The sequence below is a fragment of the Jaculus jaculus genome, chromosome 2 (genome assembly GCF_020740685.1).
Source record: "Jaculus jaculus isolate mJacJac1 chromosome 2, mJacJac1.mat.Y.cur, whole genome shotgun sequence".
NCBI lineage: Eukaryota > Metazoa > Chordata > Mammalia > Rodentia > Dipodidae > Jaculus > Jaculus jaculus.
In genome coordinates, this window is record NC_059103.1 from 170,558,054 (window position 1) to 170,577,049 (window position 18,996).

The following is an 18,996-nucleotide window of genomic DNA, read 5'->3' on the forward strand; positions in this document are numbered from 1 at the left end:
AAGTCAGCCACTCTTTCTACTTACAAAGCCTTTCTCAGACTGGAGAGATGGCTTAGTGGTTAAGGCACTTGCCTGAGAAGCCTAAGGACCCAGGTTCAATTCCCCAGGATCCATGTAAGACAGATGCACAAGGTAGCACATGCATCTGGAGTTCGTTTGCAAAAGCTAGAGGCCCTGGTGCACCCATTCTCTCCCTCTCTCTCTCTCTCTCTCTCTCTCTCTCTCTCTCTCTCTCTGTGTCTCACCCTCCTCTCTCTGTGTCTCAAATAAAATAAAATATATATTTTAAAAAAGTCCTTTCTCACCTTTGTTGGATTATCTATAAACCAGTATCTTTGGTTATGATTATCTATTATAATTATAAAAAATTTTCATTAAAAGATCTTGGTTATACAGATATACTAAATATGGATATCTTCAGGGAAAAATGTGTATGATGCAGTTATAGATATAGATATATGAGATGTAGAGATATACTTAAAAATCATAATTATACACACTAGACCATAATGCATGTTAATATTTTACAATTTCTAATACTATCATTTTAGGGATCACATTTTCAAAATCTTTTAAAAAATAAATTAAAAATTTTAACTAGCATACAAAGAATTGTGATTTATTATAGTGTTTTCAAACAATATTTTGTTTTCCTTCTCCCCATTTCCCTCCTCCCCTCTTTTGTTGTGCCTTCCTTCACAATATCACCTCCTTTCTGCTTTCATATTACTTGTCCTTTTATCCCTTTCCCCCTTCTTGTTCCCTCTTGTTCCCCCCTCGGTAGTCTACCTTGAATCATAGCCAATGCTCACTCCTATGGCCCCTTATTTACATACATACAAGCCTTAAAAGTTAGGATTCACATATAAGAGAGAAATGTGGTATCTTTTTTTTCTAATTCCATCAATTTCCTTTAATTTCATAGCTTCATTTTTTTATTTTACAGCTGAATAAGATTCCATTGTATATACACCACATTGTCACTGTCCATTCATTAGTTGATGGCACCTAGGTTGGTTCAATGTCCTAACTATTGGGGTTCAGGCTTACTATACACTGTATAATAATAAGTGTATCTAGACAACAGATAATAAGCATCTCAATATTCAAATATTGGTATGAAGTTTGGCAAAATTTGGATATATTGTACAAATCGTATCCACAAAGTTATAGTTAAGAATCTGATATTCTTATGCACCCCCTCCTCCAAAAGTGGTTTTCTCACATTCTCAATACAATACCTTGTATTTTTGTACTTCTTGCCAAAAAAGTACCCCATTTTCCAATAAATCTCCTTTTAGAGCCACAAAACGTTGAAACTGTTTTGCAGTAACTGGATTCAATAATGCTTTACGGAAAGCGATAATATCAGCACATGAAGATATCCATTTACTCTCTGCAGGCTGTGCAAAACAATATAGAAAATCAGATATTCTCTAAAATGTAGTAAGAAAATTAATTATGCTAAAGCCACCAATTTCTCTTTCCTTTAATCTGGCTATAGAGAGTTGTGGTATGAATACAAAAATAGAATTTCACAGTCCCCTCCAACTACTAATCCTCGACTTAGTGCAGTGGTTAGGGCATGTGCCTACAAAACCCAAGTTCAATTCCCCAGAACCCATGTTAGCCAGATGTACATGGTAGCGCATGCATCTTTGCAGTGGCTAGAGGCCCTGGTGCACCCATTCTCTTTCTCTCTCTCTCTCTCTCTTAAATAAATAAATTAGTAGATAAAGAGAAATTAAGTATTTTTAAAACTTGATTTCGTTTTTAATTTTTTTTTTTTTTTTTTTTGAGACAGAGGGAGAGAGAAAGAGGCAAAGAAAGAGAATGAGAGCGCCCGGCCATTCAGCTGCTGTGAACGAACTCCAGATGCATGCGCCCCCTTGTGTGCATCTGTGGCATTGCATGTTTGCAACACTTGCAGCCGGCTACATGGGACCTGGAGATTGGAACAAGCATTCTTAGGCCTTGCAGGCCATACTGATTTTTTTTTAATGGCTGTCTTTTTTTAGATGGTAAATAGAAAAAGAAGTGACTGGATGGTCTGCACATAGCTATACCATTTAAGAATATTAACAGTCATTACAGTTTGGGACCAAGGTGAAAAACTATTTACACATGCATAGTGTGATTTCAGAACTGAAAGAGAACATAGTGATTATAATTACATATTATCACATTATTTATCTTATTATTACATAATATTCTTGTCTTTTAAAATGTAAGATGGTTGAACATTTAAGGTGATTTTATTTTTTGGTTTTTCAAGGTAGGGTCTCACTCTAGTCCAGGCTGATTTGGAATTCACTCTGTACTCTCAGGGTGGCCTCGAACTCACAGAGATCTTCCTACCTCTGCCTCCCAAAGGCTGGGATTAAAAGTGTGCACCACCATGACTGGCAAGGTGATTTATTTTTAAGAAAAATCAATTCTATAATTTAGATTAAAAATTTTACTTCACTATAATTTTATCTGGCTTAGATAATGTTTTCAGACAAGAGATCTTTAGATCATTTGAATAATAGATGATGAATATTGATTAAGAATTATTACAATTCTTAATATCAATGAATGGATTATTTTTATGGTTTAGGGATGGAAGCAAGGATACTGCATGCTAAATGAGTGTTCTATGACCCAGCTGCACCCCAGCTCTTTTTAATATTTTATTTTTATTTATTTATTTGATAGAGAAAGAGGGAGAGAGAGAGAATGAGCATGCCAGGGCCTCTAGCCACTGCAAATGAACTCAAGATGCATGTGCCCCCTTGTACATCTGGCTAATGTGGGTCCTGGGGAATTGAAACTGGGTCCTTTGGCTTTGCAGGCAAATGCCTTAACTGCTAAGCAATCCCCCCATGACCCTCCCCCAGCTCTTTTTAAATAATACCATTCCTCTGACCGAAAGTTTTACTTCACATATTATGACATCTAGAAGTACTCATGATATTTTAGTAATGCTTAAGGGTATTTTTAATATGTATCTGTTTTATATTGTCAAAATTTTTAGGTATACATCTTTTTGTATACTTTGCCCATTTCAAATCCCATAATCAATCTCCTTTACTCTCTCAGATTCAAAAATATAAATAGATTTTATTCAATTACCAAATATTTTTAAATTTTTTTGTAGTCCCCAATGTTGATTTTAGCATATGTCCATACAAGGAAGCATCACTCTAAAGGCAATTCTTTAGGTAGACAAAAAATTATATTAATGATTAAGTTACATGAAAAATATCCATTACTGACATTACATTAAATTCCTTGAAGTAAGTCATATATGACCACCAGTACAAATGTTTAAGGAAGTAGTGCAAAACATACTACATGAATATCAAGAAGACAGTAACTAATTCTCTATGGAGAGGGAAAGCCTTTACAGTGAAGGGCTTTGAGGACATCCAACTTGGAACTAGGAGGTGACAGCTACTCCAGGCAGTTTGCATGAATGGTGGTGCCATTAAGCCAGATAAAGTACATAGATGTCTATCATTATTTAGTGAGGCACATGCTATGCTCTTAAGACCCTTAACATCTGGCCCATATTAAAATTATAGCCCTATAAATAGGAACAACTACGGAATAAACTGGGATGTTTATTCAAAAACCCACTCAACAAATAATTTTTAAGACCTGCTTCTTAAGATCCCAAAACTTGGTAATTTAATGGAAACTTGTAATTTAACTAATAGAAAATAATATGAAGTAGAACTTATAATATTATAAAATACAAGCTTATTATACTTAGTATTTCAGTAAAAACACTTAAAAGAGAAAAAATGTAGAAAGAGTATCCAAAGATAAAATGCATTCCTCTAGAATGCAAATGCATTTTTTATCTTTGTTTGTCTATTTGCAGGGGTCACCAAAGTCTAGCTGGACATTTGTCATAACTTCCACAGGCTAAATAAATATATATGAGCTTACAGACTCACAAAGAAGGCTATGCTTGTTAAGAAGCAAAATGGGCAATCACTACAAAATGATAGTCACCTTAATTCTTTCAAAACTAAACTATAATTTTAAGAAGGCAATGTAAAATAACTTAACTGGCTGGTTTTACTATATACTACGCATTCTTTTTGTGTAATCCACTCTCCATCATAAAGAAACTACCATATGCTCAGAAGAACAGCTTGTCACAAGCAGAATTTTAAAATATGTTTTTCAATGCTGAAGATCAAATCAAGAACTTCGCTGGAAAAAATTCATGTTCAAAGGCCAACACACACTTCCACAGTTGGGCAGGGCAAAGGACTCAAGAAGAGTGCTCTGCAGAATCATTCTCTTCCTAAATCCCATCTGCTGAGCAAGGGCACTGCCAGTGTCAGTTGGAGGTTTAGGAAGCAGTGTGCGTGGTGAGGGCCTTGAACAAGAAGGAGAGGAAAATCATACTTTGACAGAGCAGATTTTACAAGAGGATGAATATAATTACTTGCCTTCCAAACCCCAATTTTCCTTTCATGCTTCTGTAGTAAAAGTTCCTCTGCTATGTCTTCCATCTGTAGCTAAAAGCAAAATCAATTATTTTATCCAGTTACTCAGAACATTCAAACTTTGAATCATTTAGCAGTTTAATAGGCTTAAGGAATGAGGTGGAGGTCAAGCTGGATAAGAAAGTGCCACTGAGACGGAAGAGACAGACTGAGAAGGGAGAGCCCTGCGCTCAGGGATCTGGGGGAGTTAACTCATTTCCAGGCCCTGGTCTCCCCATCTGCTAGATAACAACACCCACTGCACTGCTCCAAAGGCAAAATACAGGAGAACTGACGCTAGCCTTAAGTACAACTCTTGGATTTTTATGCTATTTTTCTACTCTATTTTTTCCATAACTAATTTTAGAAAAGCCCCAAAGTTACTCTTAACACAGAAATACAGATGATACTGGTGACCACCTGTAGCCAGGGTTTCTGCATTTGACAAGAAATCTAGTGATGATTTAAATCATAAGAGAGCATGAACACAATCAATCATATGCCAACATGACCTCATTTCAGCTGAGAGACTTGAGCATCTTCAGATTTTTGGTACCGTAGGGGTCCTCCCTAGATGCCAAGGGAGAACTGTATTGCTTGGGGTTAGTGACTATACAGTTCCTCTTCCCGAACAACTGCTCCAGCTGAACCTGTGCTGTCCACAGCAGACAGCTCATCTAAAGACCTTAGACGATGACTAGGATCCACGGGCTGAGTTTGTTTGTTTGCTTTCGACAGTGCTGTAGCTTGAAGCCAGGGCTCCGTGCATACTAGTCGAGCCCAGCAGCAACTGAGCCACAAGCACGAGCCTAGACCTGAGTCTTCCTGAGAGCTGCAACCTGAGAAGAAATTTGGTAATCTTTGCAGAATTCCCAGACCTACCCTAGCCTACATCTTTTCTAAAGCTTGGGTGTCACCTCTTTCCTTCAGTGTGGGAAACACCCCAACATCATTTTATCAGGAATTATCACTCCTTTTTGTCTTTGGCCGAAGGCTGCTAGAAGTAGTTTATTTTGCTGACCACCCAAAGAATGCTGTCAGGAAATGACTACAAGTTACAATAACATGGCTGTGGTAAACATAATGAGAAAATGTGGTAAGTAATATTTGTAATCCAAATGTCATTTTACTTGGCTTTGGATAGACAACTGGAGTTTCCCTAAAGAAAAGGAATGCTATTGAGTTTTCCCAAGGCTTGTTTCCAGAAACATTTTGCCTAAAACAAGTCAGTTCTTCTCCATATTATAAATTTTGTATTCCAGCTGTACTATTTTCTCATAGGTAGGCCTCAAATGTTTGACTAATTAAACACAATATAAAGGGAAGTTTTTTTCAGCTTTTTTAAGTTAAAACTTGTTCAAATTCAAAATTACACATTTTTTAACTTTTCCGCTATTTGTGTGAAGATTAAGGTCACCTCTTTTTAGATGTGCTAATCATATAACACAAAAGCAAAATAAGCAAACCTGCTTTATGAAATAAAAAGTAAAAACTCTTTCCCAATGTCCAAACCTATTCCCCATGAGCCAGATCCTTTTGGGTCTTTGTCTGTAAGCACAAACAAAAGAATGGATGACAGACAGACAGATAGAATGATGTCTGCATAAATAAGCAGTTGGATATGCATAGATAGATATATGCATGTAGACATATGGATAGAAGTAAATATAATGAGATTAATCTTCTATGTATTGAATTAAATAATATCTTTCACATCAGTACATGTGGACATTGTGTGTGTGTGTGTGTGTGTGTGTGTGTGTGTGTGTGTGTGTGTGTGTGGTTTTTTGAGGTAGGGTCTCATTCTAGCCCAGGGTGACCTAAAATTCAGTATGTAGCCTAAGGTGGTCTTGAACTCACAACAATCCTCCTACTTCTGCCTCTGAAATTCTGGGATTAAAGACATGTGCTACTATACCTGGTGACATTTTATATTTTAAAATCTCATTTTTCTAATATCATTTTATTTGGGACTCTGCAGAGCATTCCATAGAATGGATTTTTTTTTTTTTTTTTGGTGATTCATTTGAGTCTCCCATAGGATACTGCAACAAATAGCCTTGCATATTCTTAGCCACCTATATGAAGACTTAATACTATTTAAATCATCAGTTATATTAATAAGTAACACTCAGTGTTTTTTGTGTGCCACACACCATGCTAAGAAACTAAGCTCACACTAATTTTCATTTTTTAAAACTTTTAAAATATTTATTTATTTATCAGAGAAAGGAGAGAGAGAGAGGGAGAGAGAGAGGGAGAGAGGGAGAGAGAGAGAATGGGTGCACCAGGGCTTTCAGCCACTGCAAATGAATTCCAGATGCTTGTGCCCCTTGTGCATCTGGCTAACGTGGGTCCTGGGGAATGGAACCTGGGTCCTTTGGCTTTACAGGCAAATGCCTTAACCACTAAGCCATCCCTCCAGCCCTAATTTTCATTTTAAAAACAATTTTATGAAGCAATTGCTTTTTGTTTTTGTTTTCAGATAGGGTCTTACTCTGTAGCCCTGGCTCAAACTTACAGTGATCCTCTTGATTCTGCCTCCCAAGTGTAATAGTCATGTTCCATGACAACTGGTGCAATAATATAATAGTCCTGTTTTTCAGAGGCAGAATCTAAATTTATGAATTTTAAAATTGGTACAATTAATATGTGGCAAATATTGAGATTGAAATTTCAGAAGCCTGGTTTCCTACACAAAATTGACACTGTCCACATTCCACCATGGATGAGGAAGAGGCTCCTGGGACCCCACTCCTCCCAGAGGAACTACTGGGAGTTAAGGGTTTCCGAGGGAGGAGTTCTTTCTTCAGTCGTGTAGCCACTGGTGAGTGTTCCATGCTCCAGTAAATAACCTTAAAACTCATGCATATACAAGAAATCCTAATTTAGCTAAGTGGGACGGGGACACACACACACACACACCAAATTGAGAAGCCTGACTCCATGCTTTCATTCATTTCCTATATAGAATAATAATGGCTGAGTCAATAGGTACAAATATTTGAAGTTTTGTTGTCCTATGATTATACTATATAGCAATCTAGGTACCTTTATCTTCTGTCGTGCTGCAAACTGTTCACTGGCAAGAAACAATGGCAACCACACATTTTCTAGCCTATTCAGGACATGCTTCTGAATTTCAACCAGAACAGGTGCATCAAGATGCTCATGAAGAATCTTTCCCCAGCCACCACTTAGCTGCATTATCTAAGAAAATAAAAATGAAACAGGGACCATATGCTTGTCCTTTGTTAAAGACACACTAATAACCATTAATTAATTCATTAACTCAAAGCTTTTTCAGCATACCTGATAGGTGCCACAATTCTCATTTCCAACATAACATCTTCTGGCTATATTGTACATAGGAATAACAGACAACATCAACACAGAATTGTGGTTCATGTGCTAGTGGTTAATGTATAACTTTACTTACTATGAAATATTGAAACAAAACCCAAAAAAGTAAGGTGTGTGGTGTGTGTAAGTGTGCACATGTGTGTGTATGTGCACACATTAAATCAGGGCCTTGACATATTGCTTTTCCAATTTTTCTTTAGGTTTCATAGTGTTATAATATGAAGTTTTAGTCAAATTGACCCATTTGAGACAGCAATTTATCTTTGTAAAACAATTAAAAACTTCTGGATTGCTTACAGAAATAATTCCTCTTTAATTTCTCCTTTGATTAATAAGTAATAAAATACAACTAATAATCATTTTGTATAAAACAAAGAAGAAATCTTTATCTTTCTTAGTTATAGCAATCAAATAATAATCAAATGATATTGTTTTTACATAAAAAATAAGACTAACATGTTGACCAAAGAGCAAATTGGCTACACTGAAATGATGGGATTATTCAAATATTAGTAAAATATTAGTAAAAACACAAGAGCTGGTATGGTAGTTTGAATGTAAAATGCCCCCCCCCCTCAACAAAGTTCATGTGTTTGAATACTTTACTTACTCCCTCAACTGGTGGCATTGTTCTGGAAGGTTACAGAACATTTAGGAAGTAGAGCCTTGCTGGAAGAAGTGTGTCACTGGGGGGTGGGCACTGAGGTTTATAAAGTCCAGCCCACTTACAGTTCTGTCTTTACATCCTCCTTGCTGATGTAATGATGTGATACTGACTTCCTACCCCTGCCACGCTTTCCCTGTCATAATCGACTCTATCTTATACCCAAAATAAGTCCTTTCCTTCCACTAGTAGCTGCTTCCACTTGTGTATTTGTTCACAGCAATGAACAAGAAGCAGGTTCATGCTGTTACAAACCTGATCATGTGGCGCCAAGACTCTTGGAACTGGTTTGTGGGAGGACTATGTAAGATTTTGGAGCTTTGGACTAGAGAAGCCTTATAATGCTTTAAGCAGAGCTTAATGTGCCATGCCAGTGGGAGCTTGAAAGACCAGAAGGCTAAGAGAAATATGGATGGTGAAAGCTTGGCATGTGAGGAGTCACAGGGCAACAAGGATCCTATTGGGAAATATGCTAGAGGCAATTCATGTGATAGTCTGACAAAGAAACTGGTTGCATTTCATGTGTGCCCAGAGAATGTGAACAAGATTCAATTTGATAGTAATGTATTTGGCTGAGAAAATGTCAAGACAGAAATGTGTTGATTATGTGGAATGGATTCTCTTAGGTGTTCTGATTCAGATCTATAGTGAAAAAGAACAGTAGGATATGAACAATATAAAGTTTGGCATGGAAATAAATGTGAACAAATTCAAAGTTCCATGCATAAAAACTGCAGCTACTTGAGCTGTAATTGTTGAAGCTATTACTACCACTAAAGATAATGCAACTACTCTATGTTAGGACAATAAGAAGGGTGCCCTGAATGGAAGAACCAACACACTGAAGGTTCAAAATAGCACGAATGCAAATTCTTTTGAACAGAAAAGGCCTGAAGGAAGAATTCAGTTCTCTGATCCCCAAGGTCAGCATGCAGAGGCTGCCACAGCTGTGTTCCACAGGTACCATGATTCACCCCAATCTGGCAGCAGAACTTGGTGGTACAGCCCACATGGTACTGTTTTTGGAATAATGAAAGATACCAAATGAAGGGGTCATGAAATATTTCACTACAGTTTCAGAAAGCCACTGAAGGTAAGCAATATGAGGCAAGGTGAAAGTCCCTGAACAGATGCCACAAAAGGTCACTGTATTCCACTGTGAAGAACAACTGTAAGTTACAATAGAGACCTCAAGATGTTAGAAATATTAGGACCATGTGATATCTGTCAAGAAAAGTTGCAGGCTTGGGGCAGATCAAGCCCAGGAGAGAGGCTACATTAGCACACCTGGAGGGACAGAACTACCCAAACCTTTTGGAATCCAGATGACTTCATTACAAGTCTCAGATACCAGACATGGTATCTGAGGATTTGGTGCATGCCTCACTGGGTGTTGTTTTGGCTGTGTTCCAATCTTTCCTTGCTATGCTCCCTCTCCTCCCTTTCAGAGTGAGGATGCTTGTTCTGTGGAATTATATGTCAGAAGTATATAACTTGTGTTTTAATTTTACAAGGCTCATAGTTAAGAGATGTCTTGATTCTCAGATTGGACTTTGAACAGTGTTGGAACTAAAATAGACTATGAGAATTTTAAGTTGAATTGAATGTATTTTGCAACATGAAATGCCCATGGAGAAGGGTGGAATGTGATGGTTTGAATGTAAAATGTCCCACATAAATTTATGTGTGTGAATACTTAAATCTCCAGCTAGTGGCACTGTTCTGCAGGATTACAGGACCTTTAGGAAGTAGAGTTTTGCTGAAGGGAGTATGCCACTGGGGCATGCCTTGAAGACCTGCTTGTAGTTCTTTCTCTGCATCCTCCTTGCTGATATGATGATGTGACACCAGCTTCTTCCTATTCCTCTCATTCTTCACCTACCATGATTGACTCTTCCTGCTAGAACTGTAAGCGGAAATAAATCCTTTCCTTCCATTAGCTGCTTCTGGTCTGGCCTTTTTGCCCTAGCAACAAAAAGTACCTGATGCATCTGGGGATGTAGCTCAGTTGGTAGAATACTACCTAGTATTTATACAGCCCTGGGTTCAATTCCCAGAATTGCCTGTGCATACCTGTAATCCCAACACTCATAAAGTAGAGGCAGGAGGAATAGAAGGTCAAGGTCCTCCACTACATAGCAAGTTCAAGACTACTTGAGACTGTCTTTGTTGCAGTCAGGTTCAGCATTGCTGGTAGAAGTCACCCAACCAAGAGCAGCTTGTGGGAAAAGGTTTATTTTGGCTTACAGGCTTGAGGGGAAGCTCCATGATGGCACGGAAAATGATGGCATGAGCAGAGGGTGGACAACACCCCCTGGCCAACATCAGGTAGACAATAGCAACAGGAGAGTGTGCCAAACACTGGCAAGAGGAAACTGGCTATAACACCCATAAGCCCACCCACCAACAATACACTCCCTCCAGGAGACATTAATTCCCAAATCTCCATCAGCTGGGACCCTAGCATTCAGAAGACCTAACTTTATGGGGGACACCTGAATCAAACCACCACAGTCTTAAAATAAATAAGTAAAAAGACTGACCAGTGGGAAAACTGTTGTAAACAATGGGTGCTTGATTTGCTATGATAGCAATGGGTGATTTTCCCACTAACTTTTAAATTCTCAGCATGTTGCATGTACTACAAAAGATTCACACAGTAGCATCAGATACCATGAAACCTCACGCGATGCACCACAAGCCAAATAGAAAACAAATGCTTTCCATGTGTTTATTTCATACTTGTGCTCATTAAGATACCCAGCCACTTTTGCTAATGTGTCCCAGATTTGTATCTCTGGGAACTGACGGGAAGGCATTTTTTCTCAAAATTATTTTCATTCTGGATTTGTTTCTTCCTCTTGCTCCCAAATATTTTGTTTATTCTACCTCCACAGAGAAATAGCTTATTTGTTTAATTTGTTCTACTCATGAACTTCTTTTAGGTTTTTTAATTTACCACACTTAAGTTAATCTTAAATTTGTGTTTTTATAAATGTATATACCACTAGGGCATATACCATAGTAAGCTCCCAAAAAAAAAAAAAAAGTCATATACTATACATTTGATCTTTAGATAATAAACCTTCAGAATAAATAAATTGTACTTGATATTTCAAAGGCACAAAAATTGGTCTGGGGAGATGGCTCAGCAATTAAAGGTGTTTGCAACACGAGCCAGCTTGGATTCAATTCCCCACTACCACATAAAAGCTGGATGCACAAAATGGTGAATGTCACATGTGTCTAGAATTCATTTGCAGAGGCAGATGGCCTTAGTGTGCCCATGTACACGTATTAATTCTTTCTCTCTCCTTGCAAATAAATAGTTAACAACAACAACAAAAAGAGCAAGCTGGGCATAGTGGCACATGTGCCTTTAATCCTGGTACTTGGGAGGCTGAAGTAGGAGGAGCACTCTGAGTTTGAGGCCAGCCTGAGACTACATAGTAAATTCCAGGTCAGCCTGGGATAGAGCAAGACCCTACCTTGGGGAAACAAACAAACAAACAACAGCAACAACAACAAAAATAAAATAAAATAAAAGTTAAGGAACCAAATCCTTGAGCCCACTACTAAATTCAACAGGATTTTTTTTCTATAAACCTAATGACACTAATTGGTATTAGTAACTGTGATTTGGGCCATACTCTGGTACAACAAAATGGTTAAACTTGTGTTCCTAGTCAATGAAAATAGTTTCCAGGGATATTTATAAACAGGACTTTCAAAAGATGTTTTGAATATTAGCAGTTAAGAAAGGAGAAAAGAGGTAGTAACTGGGCTTAATGGTTTACTATGCCCATTTCCTACTTGTTGAAGGTGCTGGGACCCTGTCCATACTATTTACCATTTTATTTTCATCATCTAAAACAGTGTCTGGCATGATAGGTGTAAAACTGTGATTGCTCCCCCATATTTATGAACATTTTCCTTCATCAAAAGTGTGTAACATACTAGTCATAAGGCAAAATAGGAGACTTTCAAGTTGTTGGCAAAAAGAATTAAATGACTTCTGTACTTCAAGAAAAAAGCAGGCTTGCATGTTCATACCTGGTTCTGCTGATATACAGAAGCTGGACTGCGGGGTCCAAAGAAATATTTTTTATTAAGATATTTGTTCTTAATGTATATAGATTTTGCCTCCCTTTGGCTTTGGTCCTTAAAAAGTATCCTTCGGAACTGTTCAATGTCTATCCAGCACATAAGGTCGATGCTACAGTGGAAACAAAATGTACAGCCTTATTCATTTCTCTACCCAATAAGCTGGTCTGACACCACTCAGAAAGTGACTGTCTTGATTAATTGGTATGTGTGACTGGAGCAAGGAACTAATGAGTCCCATGTTGTGTGTAATCTCACTCTAGCTCAGCCAGCTTCACTCTATTATTGTGATCTTAATCTTGCTGAAATAAATAAATTATGACAAGGAGCACTGGGATCAGAAACAAGCCTAGCATCATTACTGGTATTTGCTCAGAGCTGTTCCAGTCGGGGTAGACCGGTGTCATAAATTTCAAATATACAGCAATTTCCACATATGACATGTCCATTTGACAACAGGTCAAATTTAGTATACTCTTCATCACAATGAAGAGAAATTACACAGAATGGAATTTGGCTCCCAGTTCTAACCATATTATATTAACTTGAGAGAGAAAAATATATTATCAATATTTCAATTTATAATTGTTATTTTTCTAAAACTACAGTGTTTCATTTATATTATTTTATTAGTTAATGAAATTGGAAAATGGGGGGATGGAGAGATGGCTTTGTGGTTAAGCGCTTGCCTGTGAAGCTTAAGGTCCCCGGTTCCAGGTTTGATTCCCCAGGACCCACGTAAGCCAGATGCACAAGGTGGCCCATGCATCTGGAGTTCATTTGCAGTGGCTGGAGGCCCTGGTGCACCCATTCTCTCTGTCTCTCTCTCTGTCTCTGCCTCTTTCTCTCTGTCACTCTCAAATAAATAAAAATAAGCAAAAAGTTGTAAAACACAGCAATTTAAATAGCATAGTGAAATATAGACACTCTCCAGAAATACTAATAAAAGTGTCTGTCTAGAGCAATGTAAACTAAATGGCAGAAAAAGGAAAAAGTAAAACATAATGATGTTTTAAATTAGCTAGTGCACTGGTCATAGTGGCACATGCCTTAATCTCAGCACTCAAAAGGCACAGGTAGGAGTATCACCATGACTTAGAAGCCAGTCTGAGACTACATAATGAATTCCAGGTCAGCCTGGGCTAGAGGGAGACCCTACATCAAACCTCCCCACCCACACACACACAAAAAAAGTTAGTCAGTGCTACAAATCCCAACAAGGATCATATAACCACTGGAAAGAACATTCTGGAGGCTGCTATAAGAAAGCACACTAATGAAACGTGACCACACAAACTTCAGATGCTTTGGACCTTTAGTGTCTATGGCAAGTAGAATCTGTCCAATACCAGATTATTGTTCTAGCAGGTTGGATCTAAACCAGTCACCTAAAGAAAGGATTTTCTAAATGAAAATTATATTTAAAAATAGATACTTCCTTACCTTGAAGAGTGACTCTCCAGAAACTGACGGAAATGTTCAAACTCCAGTTTGTTGGTAAGTAGATCATTAAATCTAAAATGTTTAAATTCTTCAGGGACTTTATTCCAGTACTCAGTATATTTGGAGACACCAGAGAGTGATAATTTATCAGTTTCAAGTTCACCCTCAGTGTCCTAGTAATATAAAACGTTCCATAAAATCTCTTAAATCCAACGAATTATTTATAATTTTAAACAGGGAAATTGAAAAAAAAAAAAAAACCTCTTAACCAAGACTGATTAATAATTGGTAGGAGTGGATAAAAAAATAATCTAGCCAGGTACCTGCTTTTCATCCCAGCACTTGGGATGCAGAGGTAGGAGGATCACTGTAAGTTCCAGGCCAGCCTGGGACTACAGAGTTAGTTTCAGGTCAGTCTGGGCTAGAGTGAGACTCTACCTCAAAAAAAAAAAAAAAAAAAGTCTATATGGTTCAGATTTTGGCTCATGTCAGATTCCGTTGTTCCTTGTCACACTCTATTCTCTTATTTAAAAAAATATATTTATTTATTTCTTTGAGAAAGACTGAGAAAAAGAAGCAGAGAGAAAGAGAGAGAAAGGAGGAGAAAAAGAGAGAGAGAGAATGGGTTGCTATGGCCTCTAGCCACTGCAAACGAAATCCAGACTCATGTGCCACCTTGTGTGGTCCTTAGGCTTTGAAGGTAAATTCCTTAACTACTGAGAAATTTTTCCAGCCCTATTCTCTTCCTTAAAAAAAAAAAAAAAAAAAAAAAGAGAAGAAGGAAAACTTTTGGGGTGGAGGGCTTAGTAGTTAAGGCGCCTGCCTGCAAAACCAAGGAACTCAGGTTCAATTCTCCAGTACCCATGTAAGCCAGATGCACAAGGGGTTGCATGCATCTGGAGTTTATTTGCAGTAGCTAGAGGCCCTGCCATGCCCATTCTATCCCTTTATCTCTCTTTTAAAATAAATAAATGAATAAATATTTTTTAGAAAATTTTTTTTATTGGGGATGAAGAAATGGCTCAGCAGTTAAAGGTGCTTGCTTGCAAAGCCTGATGGCCCAGGTTCAATTCCCCAATACCCACATAAAGCCAGATGTGCAAAGTGGTGTTTGTGTCTGAAGTTAGTTTGCAGTGGCAAGAGGCCCTGGCCTGCCTATTCCATCTCTTTCTCTCTCACTCTCTTTCTCTTCTTCTCTTTTCTCCATCTATTTCTGCTAGTAAATAAATAAAAACATTTTAAAACTTTTTATTGATAGCTTCAATACATATAGATAATATAACATGCTCATAATCCCTCTTATCATTCCTCTTTTCCCCCTCCCAAGTTCCCCCTCCACTGAATCCCTTCTTTTTTCCAACTAGTTATTCTCTTCTTTTTATGAATATTTAGTAAACACTTACTATTTTTAAAGCAGTTGTTTTAAAAATACTAATTTTATTATCTTTCTTGGTAAAGTATCAATGTACTGCCTTATAAAAATAAAAGAAAAAAATCTACTACCACTATCCTGAGGTAACTATCAATAATTCATATGCCTTCCTGTCTTTTATATACATATATATGCATATAAATATTAAAGATAGGATTACATATAAATGGTTTTATAGTCAGGTTTTTCTTTTCTTCCTTGTAGTACTTGTACTACAGAGTAATCAGTACCATGTTCTTTTTCTTAAGAATATATCATGAACATAAACTATCTTCCTATAACTTTTAAAGTGATAGAGTAATACAAAATGCTTGACTAATAGTGTACCCTTCTAATGTAATCTTCTTCCTATAAGAGTCAATTTCAAGTGACTTTAAAATTTTATTTTTACTTATGTATTTTCATTTTTATTCTTTGAGACAGAGTCTCAAGTAACCTTAAGCTAGCCTTCAACTTGTTATTTAGTTTAGTGTAACTTTGAACTTCTATTCCTCCTGCCTCTACCTCCTACAGGTGTGCATCAGTGCACTGGTTTTATGTGGTGCTGGGGATGGAACTCATGGTTTTGTGCATGCTGGGCAAGTGTTCTTCCAACTGAGGAACACCCCTCAGCAAAGATGTAGATGTTTTGTAGTTTACAAAACCCAAAGAATAAAAAAGGTTGAGAAGGTTATTTTTTGAAAAGCCCTTCCTCCTATAGTTCCTAATATAACCAATTCACCTCCACATTTGTTTTTGGAAAATGAGATAAATTACCACTATCTAAATGTTCCTTATATAGAAGGCATATACAGAACATTACAAATTTTTGTTCATAGTTTAAAATACAATTTTATTATGAGCTACCTTTATGAATTTCTTTGTACTTTTCAGACATCAACAGTATAGCAAACAAAAGAACACCTGTATCAGTAAGGCACAAGAGGGTTATGTATGAAATACTATTGTTTTTGAAAACTTCATTTACATTAAAATAAAATTTTCAGGTATGTAAAAAGAAAGTAAAAGAAAAAAAATCACCTGAAACATTTTGATGAGCACCATTCTAGTTATCACTTTTTGCACTTACACACATGTAAGTACATCTAAAACTTTACCTAAAATCAGACCACATTAGTGTTTTTGTTCCACATATTTTTACATAACCTCTGTCCTGGACATATATTTCCAGGTGAATTAACTGTTCTTATTATATAGATGCACACATTTAATATATAGCTTTATGGATCTATCATAGTTTATCTAATGAATACAAAAGTTGCAAATTTGAGCTAGACATGTGGCACATAAGTCCTTGAGAGGGAGGTAGAAGCAGGATGATCAAGAGTTCAAGATCATCCTCAGCTACGTGGTGAGTTCAAGGCCAGCATGGGTTACATGAGACTAATCTCAGAAAACAGAAAGTTGCAAATTTGGAAAGTAAAACTTTAATATTCTAATAAATCCTATGATCTTTTCACTGACTTCTCTAGTTCCTGACCATATTTTTCTTTATTTCTTTTTTATCTGTTGCTATGGCATGATGGTTTCTTTTCAAAAAACTCAGTTTAACTCTCTCTATCATCTGATAATAAATAGAACTGCAAATACACAAAAAGTAGTCAGTGTTATTTAAAGAACTACAGGCTCCACTTTCTGGTCTTGGAAAAGAGGAACCCATGACTTGGCACCCTTGTTACTTTACCTGCTTTGTTTTACTGGCTCTTATGTTAAATGTGTTGATACAATATACACCTGTCAAATGCACACAGACACAGGAAAATGATACTTCCTAAACCCTATGCTACTAATAGCTGATCTCAATATATGATCTCCTGCTACCAAGCAACTGTCTCTAGGATAAAAAGGTTTGTTTTTCTAAGGAGAAAATTGCCTTACCTTAGCTTTATCAGACAATGTCTCTTTATGCAAGGCATGCAGCTTTCTGAAGTATGTAGAGTCTAGCTGCCGAGTTTCTCTTTCTAGTTCCACCTAAAAAGTAATGAAGCTTATAACATAAGTAGAATGTGCATTACTAAAAAATGGGGAAATTGGGCTGGAGAGATGGCTTAGCAGTTAAGGTGCTTGCTTGTGAAGCCTAAGAATTCATGTTCGAATCTCCAGGTCCCACATAAGCCAGACATACAATGACACAACTGCACAATGTCACACATGAGCACAAGGTGGCGCATGCATCTGGAGTTCATTAGCAGCAGCTGAAGGCTCTGGTGCGGCGCCAATCCTCTCTCTCTCTCTTTCTCTCTCAAATAAATTCTTAAAAATGGGTAATTTAATGCACAATTTATCAAAAACAGTGGACTTTTGACAATAACACATAAGCAGGAAGGTCTATGTAATTAAAAAGACTAAATGCAACAAAAATAACACTTTGAATAATAAACAAACACATTTCTATTTAATGATATCATACCATCAATGATCATTTCTTTCTGGATACCCACAAAGATATTTATTGGTCACATTTTCAGTTTCTAATCAATACAATAGCATAAGTTATGAAGAATGAAAATGTTGTTATCTTTATGAGCAAAATATTTCACAGAACAAGAAAAGATTATATTGTTACTAGTCTAGTCTATGTGCAGACCATATATATATAATATATATATATATAAGATTTTTTGAGGGAGAAAAAGGCAGAGAGAAAAAAAATGGGCATGCCAGGGCCTCCAGCCACTGCAAATGAACTCCAGATGCATGCGCCCCCTTGTGCATCTGTTATATGTGGGTCCTGGAGAATTGAACTGGGATCCTTTGGCTTTGCAGGCAAATGCCTTAAATGCTAAGCCATCTCTCCAGCCCTGTATGTACAAATAATTTTTTTGAAGTAGGGTCTCACTTTAGCCCAGTCTGACCTAGTTAGTAGTCACTCTTTAACCTAGTCTGGCCTTGAACTAAATTATAGGATTATAGGTGTAAGCCACCATGCCCTGCGAAGTATTTTATTACTATAGCTGAAGATCAGACAATCAATCTGCAAATGAATCCTCATAGCAGGTCTATCTTCAGAATAAGTATACTCTCTAATTCTCTACTGCAGTGAAAAGTTCATTTAGCTAACTAGCTGAGAACTTTTTTCATTTAATGGCTAGCTTTGGTAGTCTGCTTAAATATTCTTTTGGAAAAGAGTTCAAATAATATGGTTGGCTAGGCTTTAGAGATGTCCTCTGTGCTAAGGAAATTTGTAGAACTAAGATTAATTTTTACTCTATTATGGACAGGATATAAGCTGAATGTAATGGCCTTTAAGCCCAGCACAGGGAGGCAGAGGTAGGATGCCTGTGAGTTGGAGGCCAGCCTGGGACTACAGATTAGAGTTCCAGGTCAACCCAGGTTAGAGTGAGATACTGCCTCGAAAAAAACAAACAAAAATACCAGTATATAACCTGTCCCATCCATTTTTATAAGACTTATTTGCTAATTCCCAATTTTTCTTTTGTAGGGAAGTTACTATAATTCTATTTTTTCCACTATAAAATGTATTTATCTATAGATAAATAGATAGA

The 18,996-nt window shown here is 37.0% G+C and overlaps 1 protein-coding gene across 3 annotated transcripts in view; it reads right to left on the bottom strand.

Annotated features, from left to right (window-relative positions):
* Rgs22 (regulator of G protein signaling 22) overlaps nt 1–18,996 on the bottom strand; it is a 157,196-nt gene that overhangs the window by 20,355 nt on the left and 117,845 nt on the right. For all 3 annotated transcript variants that reach the window (XM_045144085.1, XM_045144086.1, XM_045144087.1), the window contains 6 exons: nt 17,369–17,461; nt 14,059–14,231; nt 12,565–12,727; nt 7,536–7,694; nt 4,449–4,517; nt 1,242–1,403 (listed from right to left, as the gene is read on the bottom strand). In XM_045144085.1, the coding sequence (XP_045000020.1) occupies nt 1,242–1,403; nt 4,449–4,517; nt 7,536–7,694; nt 12,565–12,727; nt 14,059–14,231; nt 17,369–17,461 (819 nt within the window). The remainder of the gene's footprint in view (nt 1–1,241; nt 1,404–4,448; nt 4,518–7,535; nt 7,695–12,564; nt 12,728–14,058; nt 14,232–17,368; nt 17,462–18,996) is intronic.